Raw genomic sequence first — 22,125 nt, 5'->3', positions numbered from 1 at the left:
CCGGACCAATCAGCAAGCAAGGCTTTCATCTGTGTAGTGCTGAGCTCACTGCTCAGCATGGCTATTTCCCACCGCGACGCCGGACTTGTAAGATGCACGCCTGAAAAAGAAATCATCCTGGCCGGGGTCGGTGTCATGCTCCGGAGATCTACAGCCTTCCTATCTCCCTCTCCCTTCTACCTGCTTCCGGCCACATCCCCTGCTCCGCGGCTCTCTTCGGCAACTCAGCAGCAGCGATCGACACAAGCTTCTGACGTCGGGGCCTACCCTCTGCGAGTCCCGCTTGTTTCAACTTCCTTTTTCCACAAAGGCGGGACTCGTAGAGGGAAGGCCTCGATGTCAGTAGCTTGTCTTGATCACCGCTGCTGACAAGTTGCTGAAGAGAGCCGCGGAGCAGGGGGGTGTTGCCAGGTGCAGGTAGAAGGGAGAGGGCCAGATGCAGGACTCGTGGGTGAGGGAGGAGAAGAGAGAGAGAAAGAGAGAGGGGAGGGAAACAAAAGGAAATCTTTCATACTGGGCTGGGCCGGAGTGGAGGGAGGGTGGAAAGATTCTAGCTACAGGGTGCAGTAACAAAGGAAAAGGGTGGGAAAGCTGAAAATGGAGATAGTGACACAAAGAAGAGAAAGGGTAAGCAGGACCTACTGAATAAGGATAGAGATACAGAGGGGACATGAAAGGGTAAATAAGGCATCCCCCCGAAAATAAGCCCTAGAGCATATTTTGGCCTTCCAAAAAAAATAAGACAGTGTCTTACCATCGGGGAAACACGGTAATAGAACAAGTTATTTCCTTTATAAATCACACTGATTTTGAAATAGAGGTATTGAGCATCTTTTCCTTTCTAAACACATTTGGGATATTTTAGCTGTCCCAGGTTGCACTGGGGTCTTAATTCAGACACTGCATTATATCCAATTTTACATCTGAATTCAATGTAGTCGCCATGGTAAAGGTAGCTTCTGTTGTCATAAAACCATCTTGGTTCTAAGTTATTATTCTCCATTTCTTCCTGAGATAAAATGCATGGCTCTAAAGGAAATGATAAAAATATGAGTAAAGATTGGCCTATAGTGTCATAAAATAATATTTGATTAAGAATGAATCTTCTGACATTTACGAGCACTGTTAAACTTCAAGTTTATTATAACACATATAATTTACAACTCATGTTAGGTGATGTTTATGTTTATTAAAAAACTTGATATACTACCCAGCCTTGTCGGATCAGGGTGGTTTACAAATTAAAATAATAAACTTAAAAGAGAGAAAAGGAATTCCATTGATAAAACAGGACAGATCTAATCACACACATTCTTAGAACTTATTTACTCAAGCTATCCCCATTACTAAAAGCAAAAGTTGCTGTATATACTGTATTTACATTAGACAGAAGTGTCCCCAGAGCATTACCCAGCTAAGCTAAGAGGATGACAGAGCAAATCCATTCCGAATGCTTCACATGACCTGAAAACAATAATGATCTGTTTCCTCCAATAGTGAATAATCAATTAGCTGAATTAGATTTGCATTTCAGAATGGGATATTCTTGCCAAAAAAAGTCACTATTTATAGCTTATAGAGTATGGGAGCAATAATCAAACTACTCAAATAGTGCAGCGCTAATCATGATTCTATAAAAGTTAGACATACTGTAAAGTATGCTTAGGGCTGCCTAAATGGCATTAGGCAACACTAGATGTCCTAACTTTTAGGGTTTTCTTGGCCTAAATGTCTGCCCCTTATATGCACAACAGCACCTAAGTCACAAAACAGGCACTTAAATCAATCATGCCCACATTACTCCTCTAACCATACTTACTTTTTACTATGTACGAGCTTTGGACTAGATCAGGGATCTCAAAGTCCCTCCTTGAGGGCCACAATCCAGTTGGGTATTCAGGATTTCCCCAATGAATATGCATTGAAAGCAGTGCATGCACATAGATCTCATGCATATTCATTGGGGAAATCAAGAAAACCTGACTGGATTACAGCCCTCAAGGAGGGACTTTGAGATCCCTGGACTAGATGCATACCACTTTGTAGTAGGCGCCTACCAAGTTAGGTGCCTAACTTTCATTTAAGTCCAATTAACATTAATTATGAGGTGTTATTGCAATTAGTGCCAATTTAGCCTATTAATCAATTAAGATAGGCACCTACATTGGCTAGGAGCACCAATGTACGTGCCTAACTCTAGATGCATAAACTGATATAATGTTATTTATAAGCATTCTTACAAGTGGGCTTGGCATAAGAACATAAGAATAGCCATGGTCAAACCAATGGTCCATCTAGCCCAGTATCTTGTTTGCAACGGTGACCAATCCAGGACAAATGTACCTGGCAGAAACCCAAATAGTAGCAACATTTCATGCTACGAATCCCAGGGCAAGCAGTGGCTTCTCCATGTCTAACTCAATAGCAGACTATGGACTTTTCCTCCATAAAATTGTCCAAACCATTTTTAAACCCAGATACACTAACTGCTTGTTACCACATCCTCTGGCAATGAGTTCCAGAGCTTAACTATTTGTTGAGTGAAAACAATTTCACTCAACACTAGTCTGCATGATTTCGGATGACTGAAAACTAATATGTGATACTATCTCACTTTTGTTATGCTGATTCCAGAACTGTTCTTAGTTTTCTTCTATTATGTACAGTTTTTTCACAATTTTACTTCAAAGATTTATTGTTGTGCCAGTAGGTAATGAGTATTGTTGGGAAATTTCTCAATTCTTGGAGGGAAATTTCTCAATACAGACCTATTATTAATAACATTGTCAGCACAGATCCATAGGGTCAGAAATGGCAACATTTACAGCGGTGGAATGAGGGGCTAAATTGCAGACCTGCAGACATGAAATCTGAAACCTCAGCTGTCAATAAATGAAGATTTTTAAGGATGTGCAGTTAAGATCCACGAGGTTCACGTTTTACCCCTTCTCAATACAGACATTTCAAGCAATGTTTGGCATATCTATTTACAATTTCCTTAGCAGTTGGCATGGATAATTTGCCATCTTTAAAATCAGCTTGCTCTGTATTTAAGGAAACCTGATCTAATGTGGCTTGTATTGCAATCTTGCTATCAGGATGCTCTGTCTTCCTTTTTATAATGATATCTTTTAAAGTTACTTTGTTCCGAACCATGCTCATTATCCCATATTCTAGTTTTAAAGTTGCTCTATCTCCTTTATAAATGTTGATGAAAGCAGCCTGGCTCCAGCCTGGTTAAGGTGAAGCCTATCTTTGCGAAAGAGGCTCCCCCTTTCCCAATATGTTGCCCAGTTCCTATTGTCACACCCCTAGCCTTAAAGCTCGGTTTGTGACAGGCAGGGGTTTGTCTAAACCTATCCCAGCCCTGAGAAGGGCTGATCAATGTGACAAGCCAGAGGGGAAGAATAGGGAAGGTGGTTCATTTCCCTTTAAATCTCAGTTAGCTGAGCTCCAGGGAGTGGAGGATGCTGAGCGTAACAGCCTGGGACAGCCTGAGATCACTCCCACTTCACCTACTAACTCTCAGCTGCAGAAGTTGATTGCTGCTCCTAAGAGAGTTAGGCAAAAGCTGCAGGCTGGCCCTCCCCCTCAGAGAACTGGGCGTGCCCGGCTAAACGTAATAGAAGCTGCTCTGAGGGGAAGGAAGGGAGTCTGCCCTGAGCCAGCTCAGGAAGGAGGTGTCCAGGACAATGCTCCTGATCCTCACTACTCTACTGATGTTGAGATGCTAGATTTTGACCCTGACCCTGGGACTAACCAGTCAGCAGAGCTAGAACCGATGGATTGCCAGGAAACTGTTGATATTCCTGAAGGTATGCCTATGGAGGAACATTAGGATACATATTTGTGGGACTTTTTGTCTTCCTGCTCAGGTGAGCAAATTGTTTAGACTGCTTCTCAGCAGCTGTTTGCAGTTGAGGGAAGAAGGAGAGCAGTGCTGAACTTTTCCCTTTAAGGGAGCTTGAAAAAAAAACAAACGTTTTTTTTTATTGAAGAAAACTGCATTGTTAAGTTTATATTTTGTGTTGTGAATGCTGAAGAATGAGGAAGTAAGTTTGGGGAGAATCCACTGTACAACTGAATGGGTTTGTGGGGCCATTTGGGCATTCTGTTATAACAGAAATATTTTTTTGTGGATTCGCTTACTCCCCTCCCCCACCAACTCCTTTGGAGCTGGCTGGGGCCAAGCCTACTTACCTCTCAGGCTTGGACACAGCACTACAGGCAGTGCTAATAGCAGTCTTAGCTAACTGTCTGACTTTAAAGATTGCAACATTGTTTTTGGAGAGTTATCTCTCAGGCATCTGATGGCAATTATTTTGCAAAGTACTTTTATGTTACTTACCGGTTTAAAGGTGAGAGCTGAGACTTAATTATTTTTTCATCAGCTTTGTTTTGTTTTGGGAACTTATATTGATGACTTGGAATCCAGACTGAATGGAAGTTGGCTCCCAGTATAAGCCCACAATAAAGTGATTGTTGGCATGAACTATAAACTGACTCTTTTTGATTTTTGTTTCATGCTTTATGAATGAACCTTGAGACCAACAGGACTTCCAACTTTATGGAAGCACGTCAGGCGTGAGTAATCGTGTGCTTTGACCGGAGCCTACCATATCCACAGGCGCCGGCAACGCCACAATTGGTATCAGGAGTGGGATGTTGCGCCTCCTGCTGGACATTCAGTGAACTTTGAAAAAAAAAATTTTTTGATATAGTTGAGAAAAAAAAAAAAAAAGGTTTGGACTATAGCTAATTTGTTGTGTTAGCTTGTTATTTTAGTTTGTTATATTGGTTTCTGTCCTGTGGGAATCCGGTGTCCGGTCGTTCCTGCTGAAGGAGACCAGAGGGATCCTACCGGTTCGTGGTGAATCCAAGGCTGAAGAAGAGCTGGAGAACCTGAGTCGGAGGAGGACCTCAGCACTGATATAAGAGGACAGAAACGCAGACAAGCGACTGGGGGTCAAGGAGGCCCAAAAACCAAAGGCGCAGACTCACCAATCGCTCTGGTAAGAGTACCTGAGCTAAGGGGTTGGTGAGGGAGATTGGCTAACCTATTTTTGAAGTATCGCACTTGGGTTGGTCTTTCTGTTTGTTTCTGTTTCAGGCCGGGGAGAAGATGGACCAACAACAGCTGATGGCGTTCCTGGCAGCTGAGAGACAGAAACAAAGCGAGGACTTACAGGCCGTGTTGAAAACCAATCAAGAACTATGGTACAGGTCCCAGGAGATGTCTCGCAGACAGCATGATGAGATGGTACTGGCAATGGGGGAGCAAACCAAGGTACTTTCTCAAATTTTGCAGAGACCCCCACCAGCTACGGGCAGTGACTCAGGACTGAGTGCCATTCAGCAAACCACAGGAGCAGCTACCCCCCTCTCGTTGTTAAACCTGTGTAAAATAACTCCAGCAGATGCTCCGGATGAGTTTCTGTCAGCTTTTGAGAGGGTAGCTACTGCTGCTGGTTGGCCTCAGGGTCAGTGGGCGGTTAGGCTTCTACCCTGTTTAGCGGGAGAAACCCTGTCTGCTTTCCAGACATTAGCCCCTGAATTGGCCAATGATTATCAGGCTGTTAAGAGTCATATCCTAGAATACTTAGGCTACACTTCTGAGCATTACAGGCAGCGTTTTAGGACTACCATAATGTAGGAGAAAGAGAGGCCTAAGGCACTTGTACAAAAACTGTCCAAACTGGCCGAGCGATGGCTATACCCTTGGCTGGGAGACCCCAGGGCTTTAGTCCTGGAAATTATTAGGGAACAGTTCTTGGAATCAGCCCCTAAAAATTTGAGGGGATGGATCAGGAGGCAAGGCTGTAAAACCTTAGCCCAGACTCTGGAGGTTGCTGAGGCATATTTGGATGCCCAGGTGGCTGCTGAAGGCGAGCAAGTAACCTCTACCCAGAGTCTGGGAAAATCCAGGATAACCGTAGGCCAGGGACAGACAGGGAAAACCTCAGGGTATGTCAAGCATAACGAACCCGCTGCAGGAAAGACCCTCACCTGTTTTCGGTGTGGGCAGGCTGGGCATACCCAAAGGTTTTGCAGGGTTCGTAAGGACCTTATGGTCACCCAGGGGACCAGTGCTAAGATCCCTGAAGAGTACCGGGTGTTAGTCTCGGTTGCAGGAAGGGAGGTCTCGGCTATTATTGACACTGGGGCGGAACAGTCCGTGGCTTCAAGCCAGCTTTGGAAAGACCTAGGAGAAGACAAGTACTTAGGGGCCAAGAAGGTCCCCATTACTTGTATTCACAGGGAATCCAGGGAATATCCGCTGTCCCCCTTGTCCATAGAATATGGTAGGGAAAAAACCCACATATATGTAGCTGTATTAGACTCAGCACCCTACCCTCTAATTTTAGGTAGAGACTGGCTAGTGCAAGCTAAGATAGGGATTCCAGAGAGAAAGGGAAACCCTGGGAAATGTGTGCTAGGAAGCCGAGTAGAAGGGAGAACAACGATCCCAACGGGAAGAGGGCATCGATCAAGGGCACCGAGGCCTCAGAGCTGGAGGCCTACGATTCGATGGGCTCCACTTTCGGATAAGGCCATAGCGCCCACTAGGGCTTTCCCTAAGGCAGCAGGCTACGACCTTTATGCCGCCCAGGAGCAAATTATTCCCCCTAAGGGAAGGGCCCTGGTGAAGACTGATATCCAAGTATCCCCTCCACCAGGTGCCTATCTACGGATAGCCCCACGGTCTGGGTTAGCACTAACACACTCAGTCGATGTTGCTGCTGGGGTGGTCGACCCAGATTTCAGGGGAAACGTGTCAGTGCTCCTGGTGAATCAGGGGAATGCTGAGTATAGGGTACAGGTTGGAGATAGGGTGGCCCAATTAGTATGTGAGAGGATTTGGCACCCTGACATTGTGCAGTGGTCACATCTTCCAGAAACAAGGAGAGGACAACAAGCGTTCGGGTCTACGGGGGTAGGAATACCAGAGGTTAGCTCTCGCCCTGAAGTATTACCTAACTTGCCGGGAGATATGAGGGCTACTACCCTAGCAGCACTCGAGGCGGAGGTAGGCAAGCTAAAAGGAGATCTTGCAACGGCACGCCAGGATTGGGAAACGGGGTTCAAGTCATGCGCTGAGGCCAGTTTCCAATCCTGGAAGGATCCTATAGATCAGGAGCACAAAAGATCTAGGGAACAAGTACTAACCCAGTGTCAGCAGGAATCAAAAAAACTTAACCATCTGATAGAACAGATGACTGCCCAGTTAAAGGTAGTTCAAGGGCAGATGACTGAAAATCAAGCCCAACACCAAGCAGTGCAGAGTAGTATGAAAGAAATGAAGACTGCTTGCGGTGAACTAGCCAAGAAAACAGGGAAAGCGGAGAGTTGGGCGGCAAAACAGCAGGCTCAGGGAGAACAATTGGAACAGCATGCCCAACACTTCGAAAAAGTCTTGGATACCTTCAAAGAGATGGAACAAGACTTGGTGGAGTTGAAAGAACAACTCATACAAGTGAAGAAGGACGAGTTAGGGGGCATGACGCAGGTCATAACAGCTTTAGCCCAGAGGGTTGAAGGGTTAGAAACTCCAAATGGTCGGGACAATGAGAGCTCAGGAAGTTATTATGAGCCCCCCATTCTAAGGTGGCCCGAGGATTTCCAGGACCCAGATACACCCTCTCTAACTCCAGGGAAAAAAATTAACAAACCCAGGAAACGTTATTGACCATCGCCCGGGCAAACTAAGCACAAACGTTGACACCCTATCCAGGATGCAGGAGGAGAGCCATACTCCCCTGGAGGTTAGGGAAGGCCAGAATCAAAGGGTGGGGGTATGTCACACCCCTAGCCTTAAAGCTCGGTTTGTGACAGGCAGGGGTTTGTCTAAACCTATCCCAGCCCTGAGAAGGGCTGATCAATGTGACAAGCCAGAGGGGAAGAATAGGGAAGGTGGTTCATTTCCCTTTAAATCTCAGTTAGCTGAGCTCCAGGGAGTGGAGGATGCTGAGCGTAACAGCCTGGGACAGCCTGAGATCACTCCCACTTCACCTACTAACTCTCAGCTGCAGAAGTTGATTGCTGCTCCTAAGAGAGTTAGGCAAAAGCTGCAGGCTGGCCCTCCCCCTCAGAGAACTGGGCGTGCCCGGCTAAACGTAATAGAAGCTGCTCTGAGGGGAAGGAAGGGAGTCTGCCCTGAGCCAGCTCAGGAAGGAGGTGTCCAGGACAATGCTCCTGATCCTCACTACTCTACTGATGTTGAGATGCTAGATTTTGACCCTGACCCTGGGACTAACCAGTCAGCAGAGCTAGAACCGATGGATTGCCAGGAAACTGTTGATATTCCTGAAGGTATGCCTATGGAGGAACATTAGGATACATATTTGTGGGACTTTTTGTCTTCCTGCTCAGGTGAGCAAATTGTTTAGACTGCTTCTCAGCAGCTGTTTGCAGTTGAGGGAAGAAGGAGAGCAGTGCTGAACTTTTCCCTTTAAGGGAGCTTGAAAAAAAACAAAACGTTTTTTTTTATTGAAGAAAACTGCATTGTTAAGTTTATATTTTGTGTTGTGAATGCTGAAGAATGAGGAAGTAAGTTTGGGGAGAATCCACTGTACAACTGGATGGGTTTGTGGGGCCATTTGGGCATTCTGTTATAACAGAAATATTTTTTTGTGGATTCGCTTACTCCCCTCCCCCACCAACTCCTTTGGAGCTGGCTGGGGCCAAGCCTACTTACCTCTCAGGCTTGGACACAGCACTACAGGCAGTGCTAATAGCAGTCTTAGCTAACTGTCTGACTTTAAAGATTGCAACATTGTTTTTGGAGAGTTATCTCTCAGGCATCTGATGGCAATTATTTTGCAAAGTACTTTTATGTTACTTACCGGTTTAAAGGTGAGAGCTGAGACTTAATTATTTTTTCATCAGCTTTGTTTTGTTTTGGGAACTTATATTGATGACTTGGAGTCCAGACTGAATGGAAGTTGGCTCCCAGTATAAGCCCACAATAAAGTGATTGTTGGCATGAACTATAAACTGACTCTTTTTGATTTTTGTTTCATGCTTTATGAATGAACCTTGAGACCAGCAGGACTTCCAACTTTATGGAAGCACGTCAGGCGTGAGTAATCGTGTGCTTTGACCGGAGCCTACCATATCCACAGGCGCCGGCAACGCCACAATTGGTATCAGGAGTGGGATGTTGCGCCTCCTGCTGGACATTCAGTGAACTTTGAAAAAAAAATTTTTTTTGATATAGTTGAGAAAAAAAAAAAAAAAAGGTTTGGACTATAGCTAATTTGTTGTGTTAGCTTGTTATTTTAGTTTGTTATATTGGTTTCTGTCCTGTGGGAATCCGGTGTCCGGTCGTTCCTGCTGAAGGAGACCAGAGGGATCCTACCGGTTCGTGGTGAATCCAAGGCTGAAGAAGAGCTGGAGAACCTGAGTCGGAGGAGGACCTCAGCACTGATATAAGAGGACAGAAACGCAGACAAGCGACTGGGGGTCAAGGAGGCCCAAAAACCAAAGGTGCAGACTCACCAATCGCTCTGGTAAGAGTACCTGAGCTAAGGGGTTGGTGAGGGAGATTGGCTAACCTATTTTTGAAGTATCGCACTTGGGTTGGTCTTTCTGTTTGTTTCTGTTTCAGGCCGGGGAGAAGATGGACCAACAACAGCTGATGGCGTTCCTGGCAGCTGAGAGACAGAAACAAAGCGAGGACTTACAGGCCGTGTTGAAAACCAATCAAGAACTATGGTACAGGTCCCAGGAGATGTCTTGCAGACAGCATGATGAGATGGTACTGGCAATGGGGGAGCAAACCAAGGTACTTTCTCAAATTTTGCAGAGACCCCCACCAGCTACGGGCAGTGACTCAGGACTGAGTGCCATTCAGCAAACCACAGGAGCAGCTACCCCCCTCTCGTTGTTAAACCTGTGTAAAATAACTCCAGCAGATGCTCCGGATGAGTTTCTGTCAGCTTTTGAGAGGGTAGCTACTGCTGCTGGTTGGCCTCAGGGTCAGTGGGCGGTTAGGCTTCTACCCTGTTTAGCGGGAGAAACCCTGTCTGCTTTCCAGACATTAGCCCCTGAATTGGCCAATGATTATCAGGCTGTTAAGAGTCATATCCTAGAATACTTAGGCTACACTTCTGAGCATTACAGGCAGCGTTTTAGGACTACCATAATGCAGGAGAAAGAGAGGCCTAAGGCACTTGTACAAAAACTGTCCAAACTGGCCGAGCGATGGCTATACCCTTGGCTGGGAGACCCCAGGGCTTTAGTCCTGGAAATTATTAGGGAACAGTTCTTGGAATCAGCCCCTAAAAATTTGAGGGGATGGGTCAGGAGGCAAGGCTGTAAAACCTTAGCCCAGACTCTGGAGGTTGCTGAGGCATATTTGGATGCCCAGGTGGCTGCTGAAGGCGAGCAAGTAACCTCTACCCAGAGTCTGGGAAAATCCAGGATAACCGTAGGCCAGGGACAGACAGGGAAAACCTCAGGGTATGTCAAGCATAACGAACCCGCTGCAGGAAAGACCCTCACCTGTTTTCGGTGTGGGAAGGCTGGGCATACCCAAAGGTTTTGCAGGGTTCGTAAGGACCTTATGGTCACCCAGGGGACCAGTGCTAAGATCCCTGAAGAGTACCGGGTGTTAGTCTCGGTTGCAGGAAGGGAGGTCTCGGCTATTATTGACACTGGGGCGGAACAGTCCGTGGCTTCAAGCCAGCTTTGGAAAGACCTAGGAGAAGACAAGTACTTAGGGGCCAAGAAGGTCCCCATTACTTGTATTCACGGGGAATCCAGGGAATATCCGCTGTCCCCCTTGTCCATAGAATATGGTAGGGAAAAAACCCACATATATGTAGCTGTATTAGACTCAGCACCCTACCCTCTAATTTTAGGTAGAGACTGGCTAGTGCAAGCTAAGATAGGGATTCCAGAGAGAAAGGGAAACCCTGGGAAATGTGTGCTAGGAAGCCGAGTAGAAGGGAGAACAACGATCCCAACGGGAAGAGGGCATCGATCAAGGGCACCGAGGCCTCAGAGCTGGAGGCCTACGATTCGATGGGCTCCACTTTCGGATAAGGCCATAGCGCCCACTAGGGCTTTCCCTAAGGCAGCAGGCTACGACCTTTATGCCGCCCAGGAGCAAATTATTCCCCCTAAGGGAAGGGCCCTGGTGAAGACTGATATCCAAGTATCCCCTCCACCAGGTGCCTATCTACGGATAGCCCCACGGTCTGGGTTAGCACTAACACACTCAGTCGATGTTGCTGCTGGGGTGGTCGACCCAGATTTCAGGGGAAACGTGTCAGTGCTCCTGGTGAATCAGGGGAATGCTGAGTATAGGGTACAGGTTGGAGATAGGGTGGCCCAATTAGTATGTGAGAGGATTTGGCACCCTGACATTGTGCAGTGGTCACATCTTCCAGAAACAAGGAGAGGACAACAAGCGTTCGGGTCTACGGGGGTAGGAATACCAGAGGTTAGCTCTCGCCCTGAAGTATTACCTAACTTGCCGGGAGATATGAGGGCTACTACCCTAGCAGCACTCGAGGCGGAGGTAGGCAAGCTAAAAGGAGATCTTGCAACGGCACGCCAGGATTGGGAAACGGGGTTCAAGTCATGCGCTGAGGCCAGTTTCCAATCCTGGAAGGATCCTATAGATCAGGAGCACAAAAGATCTAGGGAACAAGTACTAACCCAGTGTCAGCAGGAATCAAAAAAACTTGTTGCTATACCTTACCATATGCAAAGGCTGGAATACCTTGTTAAACTTAATTTGTGGGTAAACCTTGTTATACTTAATTTGTAAAACTTGTCCCCCGCCAGGATCAGGTTATCAGTTAGCTTCACTCTCAAGTAACCTGCTGTACCTAGTTATACTCAACAGTTGGTATACCTTGCTATACTTAATCGGTTAATTGTAAATTACCTTGTAATATTACCTTGTAATATTGCTATACTTAATTTTGTTGGTTGTACCTTAATATTGTAATTGTTGTATTCATCTCACACTATCCTGTTTAAACATCTAAAAGCACTAAGAACAACTCTCACCACTCAGGCATAGGCAATCCAAAGAGACAGATAACACCAATAGAGCAAAGAACTAAGAACATAAGAACATAAGCAATGCCTCTGCTGGGTCAGACCTGAGGTCCATCATGCCCAGCAGTCCGCTCACGCGGCGGCCCAACAGGTCCAGGACCTGTGCAGAAATCCTCTATTTATACCCCTCTATCCTCTTTTCCAGCAGGAAACCGTCCAATCCTTTCTTAAATCCCAGTACCGTACTCTGCCCTATTACATTCTCTGGAAGCGCATTCCAGGTGTCCACCACACGTTGGGTAAAGAAGAACTTCCTAGCATTTGTTTTGAATCTGTCCCCTTTCAACTTTTCCAGATGCCCTCTTGTTCTTTTATTTTTTGAAAGTGTGAAGAATCTGTCCCTCTCTACTCTCTCTATGCCCTTCATGATCTTATAAGTCTCTATCATATCCCCTCTAAGTCTCCTCTTCTCCAGGGAAAAGAGACCCAGTTTCTCCAATCTCTCAGCATATGGAAGGTTTTCCAGAACCAACTCCAGAACCAACTCCAGAACCAACATCCAGAACCAACTCCAGAACCAACATCCCTTTTTACACACAAAAATGGCAACACGCACATTTAAACTCATCCTAGTCCTACTACTGCTCTCCCTACTCATAGAGAAATGGAAAACTGCAGGATACCACACACATTCTATACCCACCCTCACAACAACACACAGACTGGTTCAACCCAACAGGAAAGTCCAAACCCCCAGAACCCTGACACCTTGTCCATCATCCAACCACAAAAACATTCTCACAATCTGGGGAAAAAGACCCCCAACAAAACCTAAGACAAGACCACAAAAACTTCAAACACCTTCCAGAACACTAACTACTCACCCTCTCATAAAATTCACATCAATAGCATGCACATATATGAATATACGATCTATCAACCCAAAGACAGAACTAATCAAAGACTGGCTGATCAAAGATAATCTAGGTTGCCTCTTCCTAGCCGAAACCTGGCTCACTTCTGACTCAGACCCTAGCATTACTGAATTCTGCCCAAACGGATACAAACTAAAGCTAGTATGTAGAGAAAAGAGAAGAGGAGGAGGTCTAGCAATCATTGCAAAAAACAACTTCAACATTAAAGTCCTAGTCATGCACTCCACCCCCCACCTAGACCTTCTAGCCTGCCAACTTTCTGACAACACTCTCACAGGAACTCTGAACTGCCTTCTCTGCTTTGTCACACTAGGAAAATGGAACACCTCTAAACAAGAACTCAAAGAATTTATCCTCCAGCATTCCCTCTCCTCCACACATAACCTGATCCTAGGAGACATCAATCTCCACTTAGAAGACCACACCTCCAAACAAGTAGCGGACATTCTTTCATACCTCAACACCCTATCTTACCAGATACTCAATCCCGAACCCACGCATGAAAAGGGCCATCAATTTGATATAGCCGCTTACACTTCCCCCAACCTTAACACACAAAACATCCACATCACCAACGGCTCATGGCATCCCACCTTATGGTCCCACCTTCACAATTAACTGGGTGCAGAATAACAACAAACCCACACCACACACAACAAGCTTCAAGTCCAGAAAGAAAATCGAACCTACCACATTCTGGGACACAGTAGACCCAGAAATAGACCTAAATAATCCCAAAGGATTCTTAAACACCTGGCGCTCCACAAGTTTTAAACAAACTAGCACCACTAAAAACAAAAAATAAAATATGCAGACCATCAGACAAATGGTTTGACGCCGAACTCCTACACCTAAAAAGACAATGCAGACAATTAGAAAGGACATGGAAAAAACAGAAACAAGACCACACCAAAACAGAATGGAGACACCAAATCAAACAATACAAAATCAAACTGAAGGAAAAAAGAACAGACTACTACTTCAAACTCATTGGCACCAATAAACCGGACACAAAAAAATTTTTCAACCTTGTCAGAAATCTCACTGATACCAAACCCCACCTCGCCACCCTAGGAAACCAAACTCCAACAGCCTCCCAACTAGCGGACCATTTCAAACACAAAATCATCACAATCAGATCCACATTCAACAACTCTCGAAACATCTTAGAAGAGATACTAACAAAACCCACAAAAGACGAAGCCACCTCAGCAGATAGGATCTGGACCGACTTCCCAATGACACAATGGTCAGACCTAGACCAGCTGTACAAAAAATACAGCAAATCTTCATGTGATTTGAACAACTGTCCTCCTTATCTACTAGCTACAGCGTCCACTAAATTCACAGCTGGTCTCACGCTATGGCTGCAAACCACCCTAAGGGAAGGTCAGTTCCCTCTGGAACTTGGCGAAATCATAATTACTCCCATACTAAAAGACCCCAAAGGCCCAATAGACAGCCCAACAAATTATAGACCAATCGCTTCTATACCTCTATACGTCAAACTCATAGAGGGTCTAGTAGCACAATATCTTGCCAATTACCTAGAAGACCACCACATCCTACACCCTACTCAATCCGGATTCAGAACCAATCACAGTACTGAAACACTTCTGGTTTCCCTACTAGACATAGCCCGTCAGCACCTCAGCAAAGGAAATAAGTTACTAATCATCCAACTCGATCTTTCAGCAGCATTCGACTTAGTTGACCATTCCATACTACTCCAGATACTAGATGCCATAGGAATATCAGGTAATGTTCTCAACTGGTTTCCAAGGATTCCTCAAAACAAGATCATACAGAGTCAAGTCAAATGATCTTCTATCCGACTCATGGTCAAACCCCTGTGGAGTTCCACAAGGATCCCCTCTATTGCCCATACTTTTCAACCTCTTCATAGCATCCCTAGGCACGGCCCTAGACGCCCTAAACATTACATCCTTCAGCTACATCCTTCATCCTCCTCCCCTTCAACATCCAAGACCCCACCTCCAAAGGATGCCTGAAAACAACATTGGAAACTGTAGAAAAATGGATGACGAACCACAAGTTAAAACTGAATGCGGAGAAAACCAAATTCCTACTACTAGAGAAGGAACAAAAACCATCCCTAACAGAACTAGATGTAAACACAATCAAATCTTGTCTCCATTGTTATTTAACATCTTTCTATCTCCACTACTTAACCTTAGCCAATCTATAGGTTTCACCACTTACACCTATGCAGACGATATCCAACTGATTCATCCGGTTAACCCAGAAAATTCCAACAAAATAATTCAAATCAATCAAAAATTAGAAAAAATTAAAAATTGGCTCACACAAAACAAACTCGCCTTAAATATATCAAAGACAAAGGCTTTACTCTTCCCATCAAAACAAGGATTAAAACTCTCTACCCCTTTTTCAATAGACAATACAACTATTGAATTAGTAACATCATTAAAGATATTAGGAGTAATAATTGATGACAAATTTTCTTATCAAGAGCACATTAGCAATATAGTTAAAAGCTGTTTTTATCGTCTACGCTTAATCCGCTCAATGTCTAAATATTTAGAACCACAATCCCAAAACATCTTAATACACTCTCTTATAATATCCAAATTAGATTATTGCAATTCACTTCTGTTAAATATCACCCAAAAAGAAAAAAGACGCCTACAAATAATACAAAATACCGCTATTAAAATAATTCATAAAGGGAAGAAATATGATCATGTAACTCCTTTTTTAATAAAATCACATTGGCTGCCCATCAATCAACGAATAACATATAAAATAGCATTACTAGTGTTTAAAACAATATCCACCAATGAACCACAATTCATAGATCTGCTTCTAATACCTCACACTTTAAATCGCTTCCTCCGATCTGATTCACAAGGGTTGCTTGTGGTCCCTTCATTGAAAGTAATAGGAACTAGACGTCATGACATCTTTTCAGTCATGGCACCTCTTACCTGGAATACTCTTCCTTTATATATTAGAGAAATTAAGGATCTTAACCTATTTAAAACTAATTTAAAAACTTTTCTTTTCAAAACCTCATTTAATCTCTAAAATTAATCATTTCTTACTTTTTTAAATCTCTATGATCTAAAATCGGGTACTTCTCTATTAGCAATATCCCAATCCAAATGTTTTACCCTCCCTACTACAACCTCTCTTTCTCCCCTACGGGAAACAACAATTTGTAACTTTAACCTCCTTTTGTTTTTTCCTAATGTATCTTAGTTTGCCCGTATTGTCAGTCTATCGCAGCCCCTTTTTTAATGTAGTATTATATATTTTAATGTTATATGTTAAATCTTTTTTTAATGTAATTCGCTTAGATTATAATAAGCGAAACATCAAATTCAAATAAACTTGAAACTTGAAATATCCAATACAGAATACTCTCAAAATTCTGGGAACACACCTAGACAGAGGCTGCACAATGCAAACACAAATACACAAAACCATAAAAAAAGCATTCTTCACCATGCGAAACCTAAGAAAAATGAGAAAATTATTTTCCAAAGAACACTTCAAGATCATTGTACAATCCCTCATACTCAGCTCCTTAGATTACTGCAACAGCCTCTACCTATCTTGCCCAAGTACTATGATAAAACAACTACAGACCGTTCAGAACACAGCTATCAGACAGCTACTCGCTCAGCAAATTCGACCACGTCACATCCGCCTATGTAGGCTCTCACTAGCTTCCAATAAAAGCAAGAACTCAATTCAAACTCTACTGCTTACTTTTCAAAGTAATCCATGGTATGGCCCCCAATTACCTGAACAACCGTCTTTGCCGCTACCGACTACCCAGATCAAGAAGAATTCAGAATCTTTTCACCTTCCCCCCTCATAATGGTACCCGACGTAAGAAACTTTACGACAGCCTTCTAGCAACTCAGGCAGCAAAAATTGACCCCACCATCACCAAACTGATGATCAAAACAACAGACATCAAAGTGTTTCGGAAAGAAATCAAAACATTTCTTTTCAAAAAACACGTCCTTACTTAATATTCCCCTCCCCAATCGCACATGCACTCTCCCCAGCAAATAACACACTAGTCATCCCCTTGAACCTCATTTACCAAAAATATCCAAACTCCTAAATAAGCATCTCCCTTAGGTATCCACTTAACTGATTCTTTCTTCAGTTGCCTATATTGTTTTCCCCACTGAACCTTGTAACTACTTGAACCCTGTCAAGTTATTCTATCGATAAATCCAGATATCTTATACTTGTATTTCTATACCACAACATGTAATTTACTTAAATCGTTGTAATGTAATTCTCTCGGTAATGTCCTGATCTCTTTTAACTGTAATCCGCTTAGAACCGCAAGGCACAGGCGGAATAGAAATCACAAATGTAATGTAATGTAATGTAAATTCAATTTATTATTGCAGCATATGAATTTAAGATTTTCCTCCATCAGTGTAGCATGTTTCAATTTGATATTTTGGATCCTCCTTGGTATCTTTAGTGATCTTAAGGAAGAAAACCTTGTACAATACGAGAAGACTAAGGGCCAGTTTTACAAAGCCACGCTAGCAGCTGCCGCACAGCAACAGCCCCGAAGCCCTTTAAATCTCTATGGGCTTCGGGGCCGTTACCGCACAGCTTTGTAAAACAGGCCCTATGACTTATCAGACCCTTTTTCAAGAGCGTCACTTTGCTTTACTAATGCAAATGCTTATACTATCCCAGCTGGATTTCTGCAGCTCTATCTATGTTGGTTTAAACTCTACTCTCCTAAACAAATTACAGATGGCTATCAGGCTAATATTCAAAGTAAAAAATTTGACTCAATCTCGCCTTACTAGAAGAACTTACACTGGCTACCTGGCTATCATGTATAATGTTCCAAATTCTATATGCAAAAAACGCTGAACCACTCAAATTTATTCATCAATTCCTAGTTAATGTCAACCAGAAAGCTCCTTCCATCTCCTAAAGAATTTAAATACAAATGCACATTCAACTCACTCTTCACTTACCTTGGCACCAAGACCAGGAACAACCCCCAAATGACAGATTCCCCCCCAAAATTAAAAATTTCCTTCTTTGAAAGCATACACACCATAAACAACTAACTTGAAATGTCTAATGTCACTAAATCCCATACTTACAGTAAAATACAGTCATAGAACCATTTCTACATTCATAACTGCCCTCCTCAAACTACTATAATATACTATATACTGTACATTCTGTAATTCCTTATATTGTCAGCAGTGGCGTACTAAGAGGGGGGGTTGGGGGGGGGCAACGGTCCACCCCGGGTGCAGCCATAGGGGGGGTGCACAGCCGGCCAGGTCTAGAAAATTCTACCGGGCCGATCAGCCTGCCTCTCCCCGATGTCAATTCTGCCATCGGAGAGGAAGTTCGGGCCAGCCAATCGCTGCCTAGCTGGGTGGAACTTCCTCTCCGATGGCAGAATTGACGTTGGGGAGAGGAATGCTGGTCGGCCCAATGCAGGGAAGGAGAGCTTGGGGCGGCAGCGGCATGTTATCCGATGGCAGTGACTTGGGGGGCTGTTCCCCGATGGTGGCGGCAATGGCTTGGGGGAGGGCAGGCAGGAGACAGAAGGAAAGAAGGGAAACAGAGAAAAAGAAAGGGGGCATGAAGAGAGAAAAAAAGAAAGGGAGGCAGGGAGAAAGAAAGGGCAGGGAGAGAGGAAGAAAAAGTTGGGGGAGGGAATAAGGTCTGGAGGAGAGGAAGCATACAGGCTAAGAAGGGAAGAAAGATTTGATGCACAGCCAGAAGAAGAAAGTGCAACCAGAGACTCATGAAATCACCAGACAACAAAGTAGAAAAAATGATTTTATTTTAAATTTAGTGATCAAAATGTGTCTGAATTTATATCTGCTGTCTATATTTTGCACTACGGCCCCCCTTTTACTAAACCATAATAGCGGTTTTTAGTGCAGGGAGCCTATGAGCGTCAAGAGCAGCCCTGGGCATTCAGCGCAGCTCCCTGCGCTAAAAACTGCTATTGTGCTTTAATAAAAAGGGAGGGAGGATAGATGTCTATTTTTGTATGGTTGTTACTGAGGTGACAGTGCATAGAGTCATCTGCCTTGACCTCTTTGAAAAAAACCCAGAATAGGAATGATAATTAACATTTTCTCAGCGTACAGTGTGCTTTGTGTTTTTTTTTAAATTTTATTGTTGATAGATCATTTTGGCGTGGCCTGATCGCCACGAAGAACGCACGGATGGCTTAACGGCTCCTCTTACACACCTGATTTAATATAATCTGTGCTTTTACAATATGATTTTCATTACATTTAAAAGTATATTTTTGCTTCCGGAGCTCTTGACTCTTCGGGTCCTCTCAAACGGAAATCCCAAACATCGGAGGACCCGGATAAAGGCTTACAGCCTAAATCACGCCGAGATCGCAAACGCGCCAGTGGCGCGAATCGTTAACTTAAAAACCGGCGAAAACGACATAAAATAAAAAAGGAAAATAACCGACTCAAAAGAAAAAAAAAAAAAGAAAGGATAAAACCTATCTAGCGCTGCTCAGCAGTAAGAGATCTGTGATCGCTGGAACTCTTATAACGGCTATTCAAACCTAGTGAAATGGCGGAATTGTAACTGCGCCAGAGGTAGGAAACCTTCACCTTCAAGCCTTCTGGAGGCTCTACTTCAACTTCTGTGGAACTGACACAAACTAAAAAAGCTTCCAGTCAGACAAAAAAGAGGAAAAAAAAAAAAAGGAAAAGAATATTTCTCCAGCACTGCTTGCCTCTAAGAAAGCCTGAAACCAAGAACATCCCTTCAAATAAAAGAGTTACTGGAACTGCTCAGAAATATGAGCTAATTTTCAGAAGAGCTCAGCACTGCAATGTGATCTCATCAGGACTAACTTCATTTGGATGAATGTGAATCAGCCTGCACACAATAACACCAATCATCTACACTGTGACTATTCAAATCAACTGTGAAACTGACTCTATTCTATAGCTATTCGATTTATCTGCATGAAATTTTAAATAAACTGGATAATCTCAGCTTGTTGCATTCCTGTGAACTTGTATATCCCAACAGCAGTGAGTAGAAGTGACTGTGCCTAACGAACAATATTATTCAAACTATTTCTGTTTTACTTACAAAGCTCTTGTATATGCGTAGCCTACATACAATATCATCAATCATCCACACTGTGACTATCCAAAACGCCTGTGAAGTTGAATTTATTCTATAGCCACTCAAATTCTCTACATGGAATTTTAAATAATCACAGCTTGTTGCATTCCTGTGAGCCAGCGGCTGTAGATAGAAGTGAGTGGCCCTAACAAACAAATATTAATCAAACTATTTTTGTCTTACCTATAAAACTCTTGTATATGCGTAGCAATTTAAGTGTGCATCAAAAAGAAATGCCGGTAAGACCGGCAAAAACGCCTAAACATAAATTATCCTGCTCAGAACTTAAAATGGCGACGTCACCAACTCCATCTATAACCTCGACACAATGGGGTGATTGGGCCCAAGAAATCTCAAAAATAGTCACCGCGGCCCTGGAAGAAAAATTTCTTAAATTACAACTGGCTGTAGACTGTATTAACGATCGTTTTGAATCACACGCTGGACGTATTGCAGCAGTGGAGCAAAGGATGTCTGATAATGAAGATGCAACTTTGCAAGATCGTGAAAACGTAATTGCATTGCAAAATCAAATAGCAACACTGACAACACGTTTGGATGACCAGGAGAATCGTCAACGCCGCAATAATCTACGAGTAGTGGGGCTACCTGATCTCCGTACTGATCAGGATCTATACTATTTTTTTCAACTTTGGCTCCCAAAACAACTTGGCCTGGTGACCCCTGACTCTGGTTTTCCATGCGAGTGGGCACACTGCTTAGGCCAATGTACAGAGAATAACAACCGCCCGCGAGCAGTTTTGCTAGATATATTAACTGGAAAGATAAAGATCTTATCATACAAGCCTTTCAAAAATATGGTCGACTTGAATATGAAGGTCAAAAATTACTTTTGTTCAACGACTACTCCCTACATGTATCCACCCTTCACAAGACGATGGTGCCACTATGTTCCACGCTGCATCGTCGGGGAGTGAAGTTTGCACTCATGTATCCAGCGTCTATACGCATATGGAGAGAAGGGAAATCACACACATTCACAGACAAAGCAACCGCACAACTATTTATAGACTCTATGCCTGAGACAAATACTACCCCAACGAGCTAATTTTACGTGATATCAGCCATATAGTTTACTTTGAGGTCTCTGTCTGATTAAATCAATTCCAAATTTAATATTTTAGACTGAGCCAATAAGCTCTTATCTTAATATGTTATGTTATGTAATGAAATACAAACTTTATATAACCTGTTAAATTAAGCACACTAATCTTCACATTTATATTACTGATTAGGTGTGGATCTTGTTAGATGCTTCACGTGCGTCATTCTTATATGCTCATAGGAGCATCCTTAAAATATTTTAAGATGTACATGATAGCTTGGTTTATTTATTTTCTGACCACATATTATGCTGTCATTACTATTTTCTTCTTTCTTATTTTAATGTCTTTTCTACTTTTCTTATTAGACAGGAGTGTCTACCTAACCTCACTAATATATCAGTTATCTTCTCTCGACAAATGTGATATACTGCATATTTCTCCAATGCAAATCATATATTATGGCTGACCTACATGTTTTTTCCTTTAATGTGAATGGCCTGAACCATCCCATTAAAAGAAAAAAGATATCCAATTATGTGTTCAACAAACATCCAGACGTAATTTTATTACAAGAAACCCACCTCCCATCCGCTGCCACCACGAAATTTCAACTAAAGGGATATTCTACTCATATATACTCCCCTGCAACTTATCAAAAGAAAAATGGTGTTTCAATCTTTCTTAAAGATAAACTCTCTCCCATTATTCATTCTATTAAAACAGACACGGAGGGAAGATGGTGTCTGGTACATGCTGCGTTGCATTAAATGGATTTTGTTCTTCTCAATATTTATGGCCCGGTTAAAGATCACCCAGATTTTTTTAGAGACATTCAACTAGCGCTAATTGAATTTAGTTCTTGTTCTTTGATATTGGGTGGGGATTTTAACCAAATCCAAGACTTGTATATTGATAGATCTTCTTCTTGTAAACCATCCATAACC

At 43.3% G+C, this 22,125-nt stretch overlaps 1 protein-coding gene across 1 annotated transcript in view; it reads right to left on the bottom strand.

Annotated features, from left to right (window-relative positions):
- Positions 1-700: 700 nt before the first annotated feature.
- The window catches only part of F13B (coagulation factor XIII B chain), a 228,854-nt gene continuing 207,429 nt past the window's right edge, over positions 701-22,125 (bottom strand). The window contains exon 12 of the mRNA XM_033962281.1: positions 701-1,029. Coding sequence (XP_033818172.1) covers positions 842-1,029 — 188 coding nt within the window. The 3' untranslated portion in view covers positions 701-841. The remainder of the gene's footprint in view (positions 1,030-22,125) is intronic.

The sequence above is a fragment of the Geotrypetes seraphini genome, chromosome 10, assembly GCF_902459505.1.
Source record: "Geotrypetes seraphini chromosome 10, aGeoSer1.1, whole genome shotgun sequence".
Classification (NCBI taxonomy): Eukaryota; Metazoa; Chordata; class Amphibia; order Gymnophiona; family Dermophiidae; genus Geotrypetes; species Geotrypetes seraphini.
This window is presented reverse-complemented; position numbering and strand designations above follow the sequence as displayed.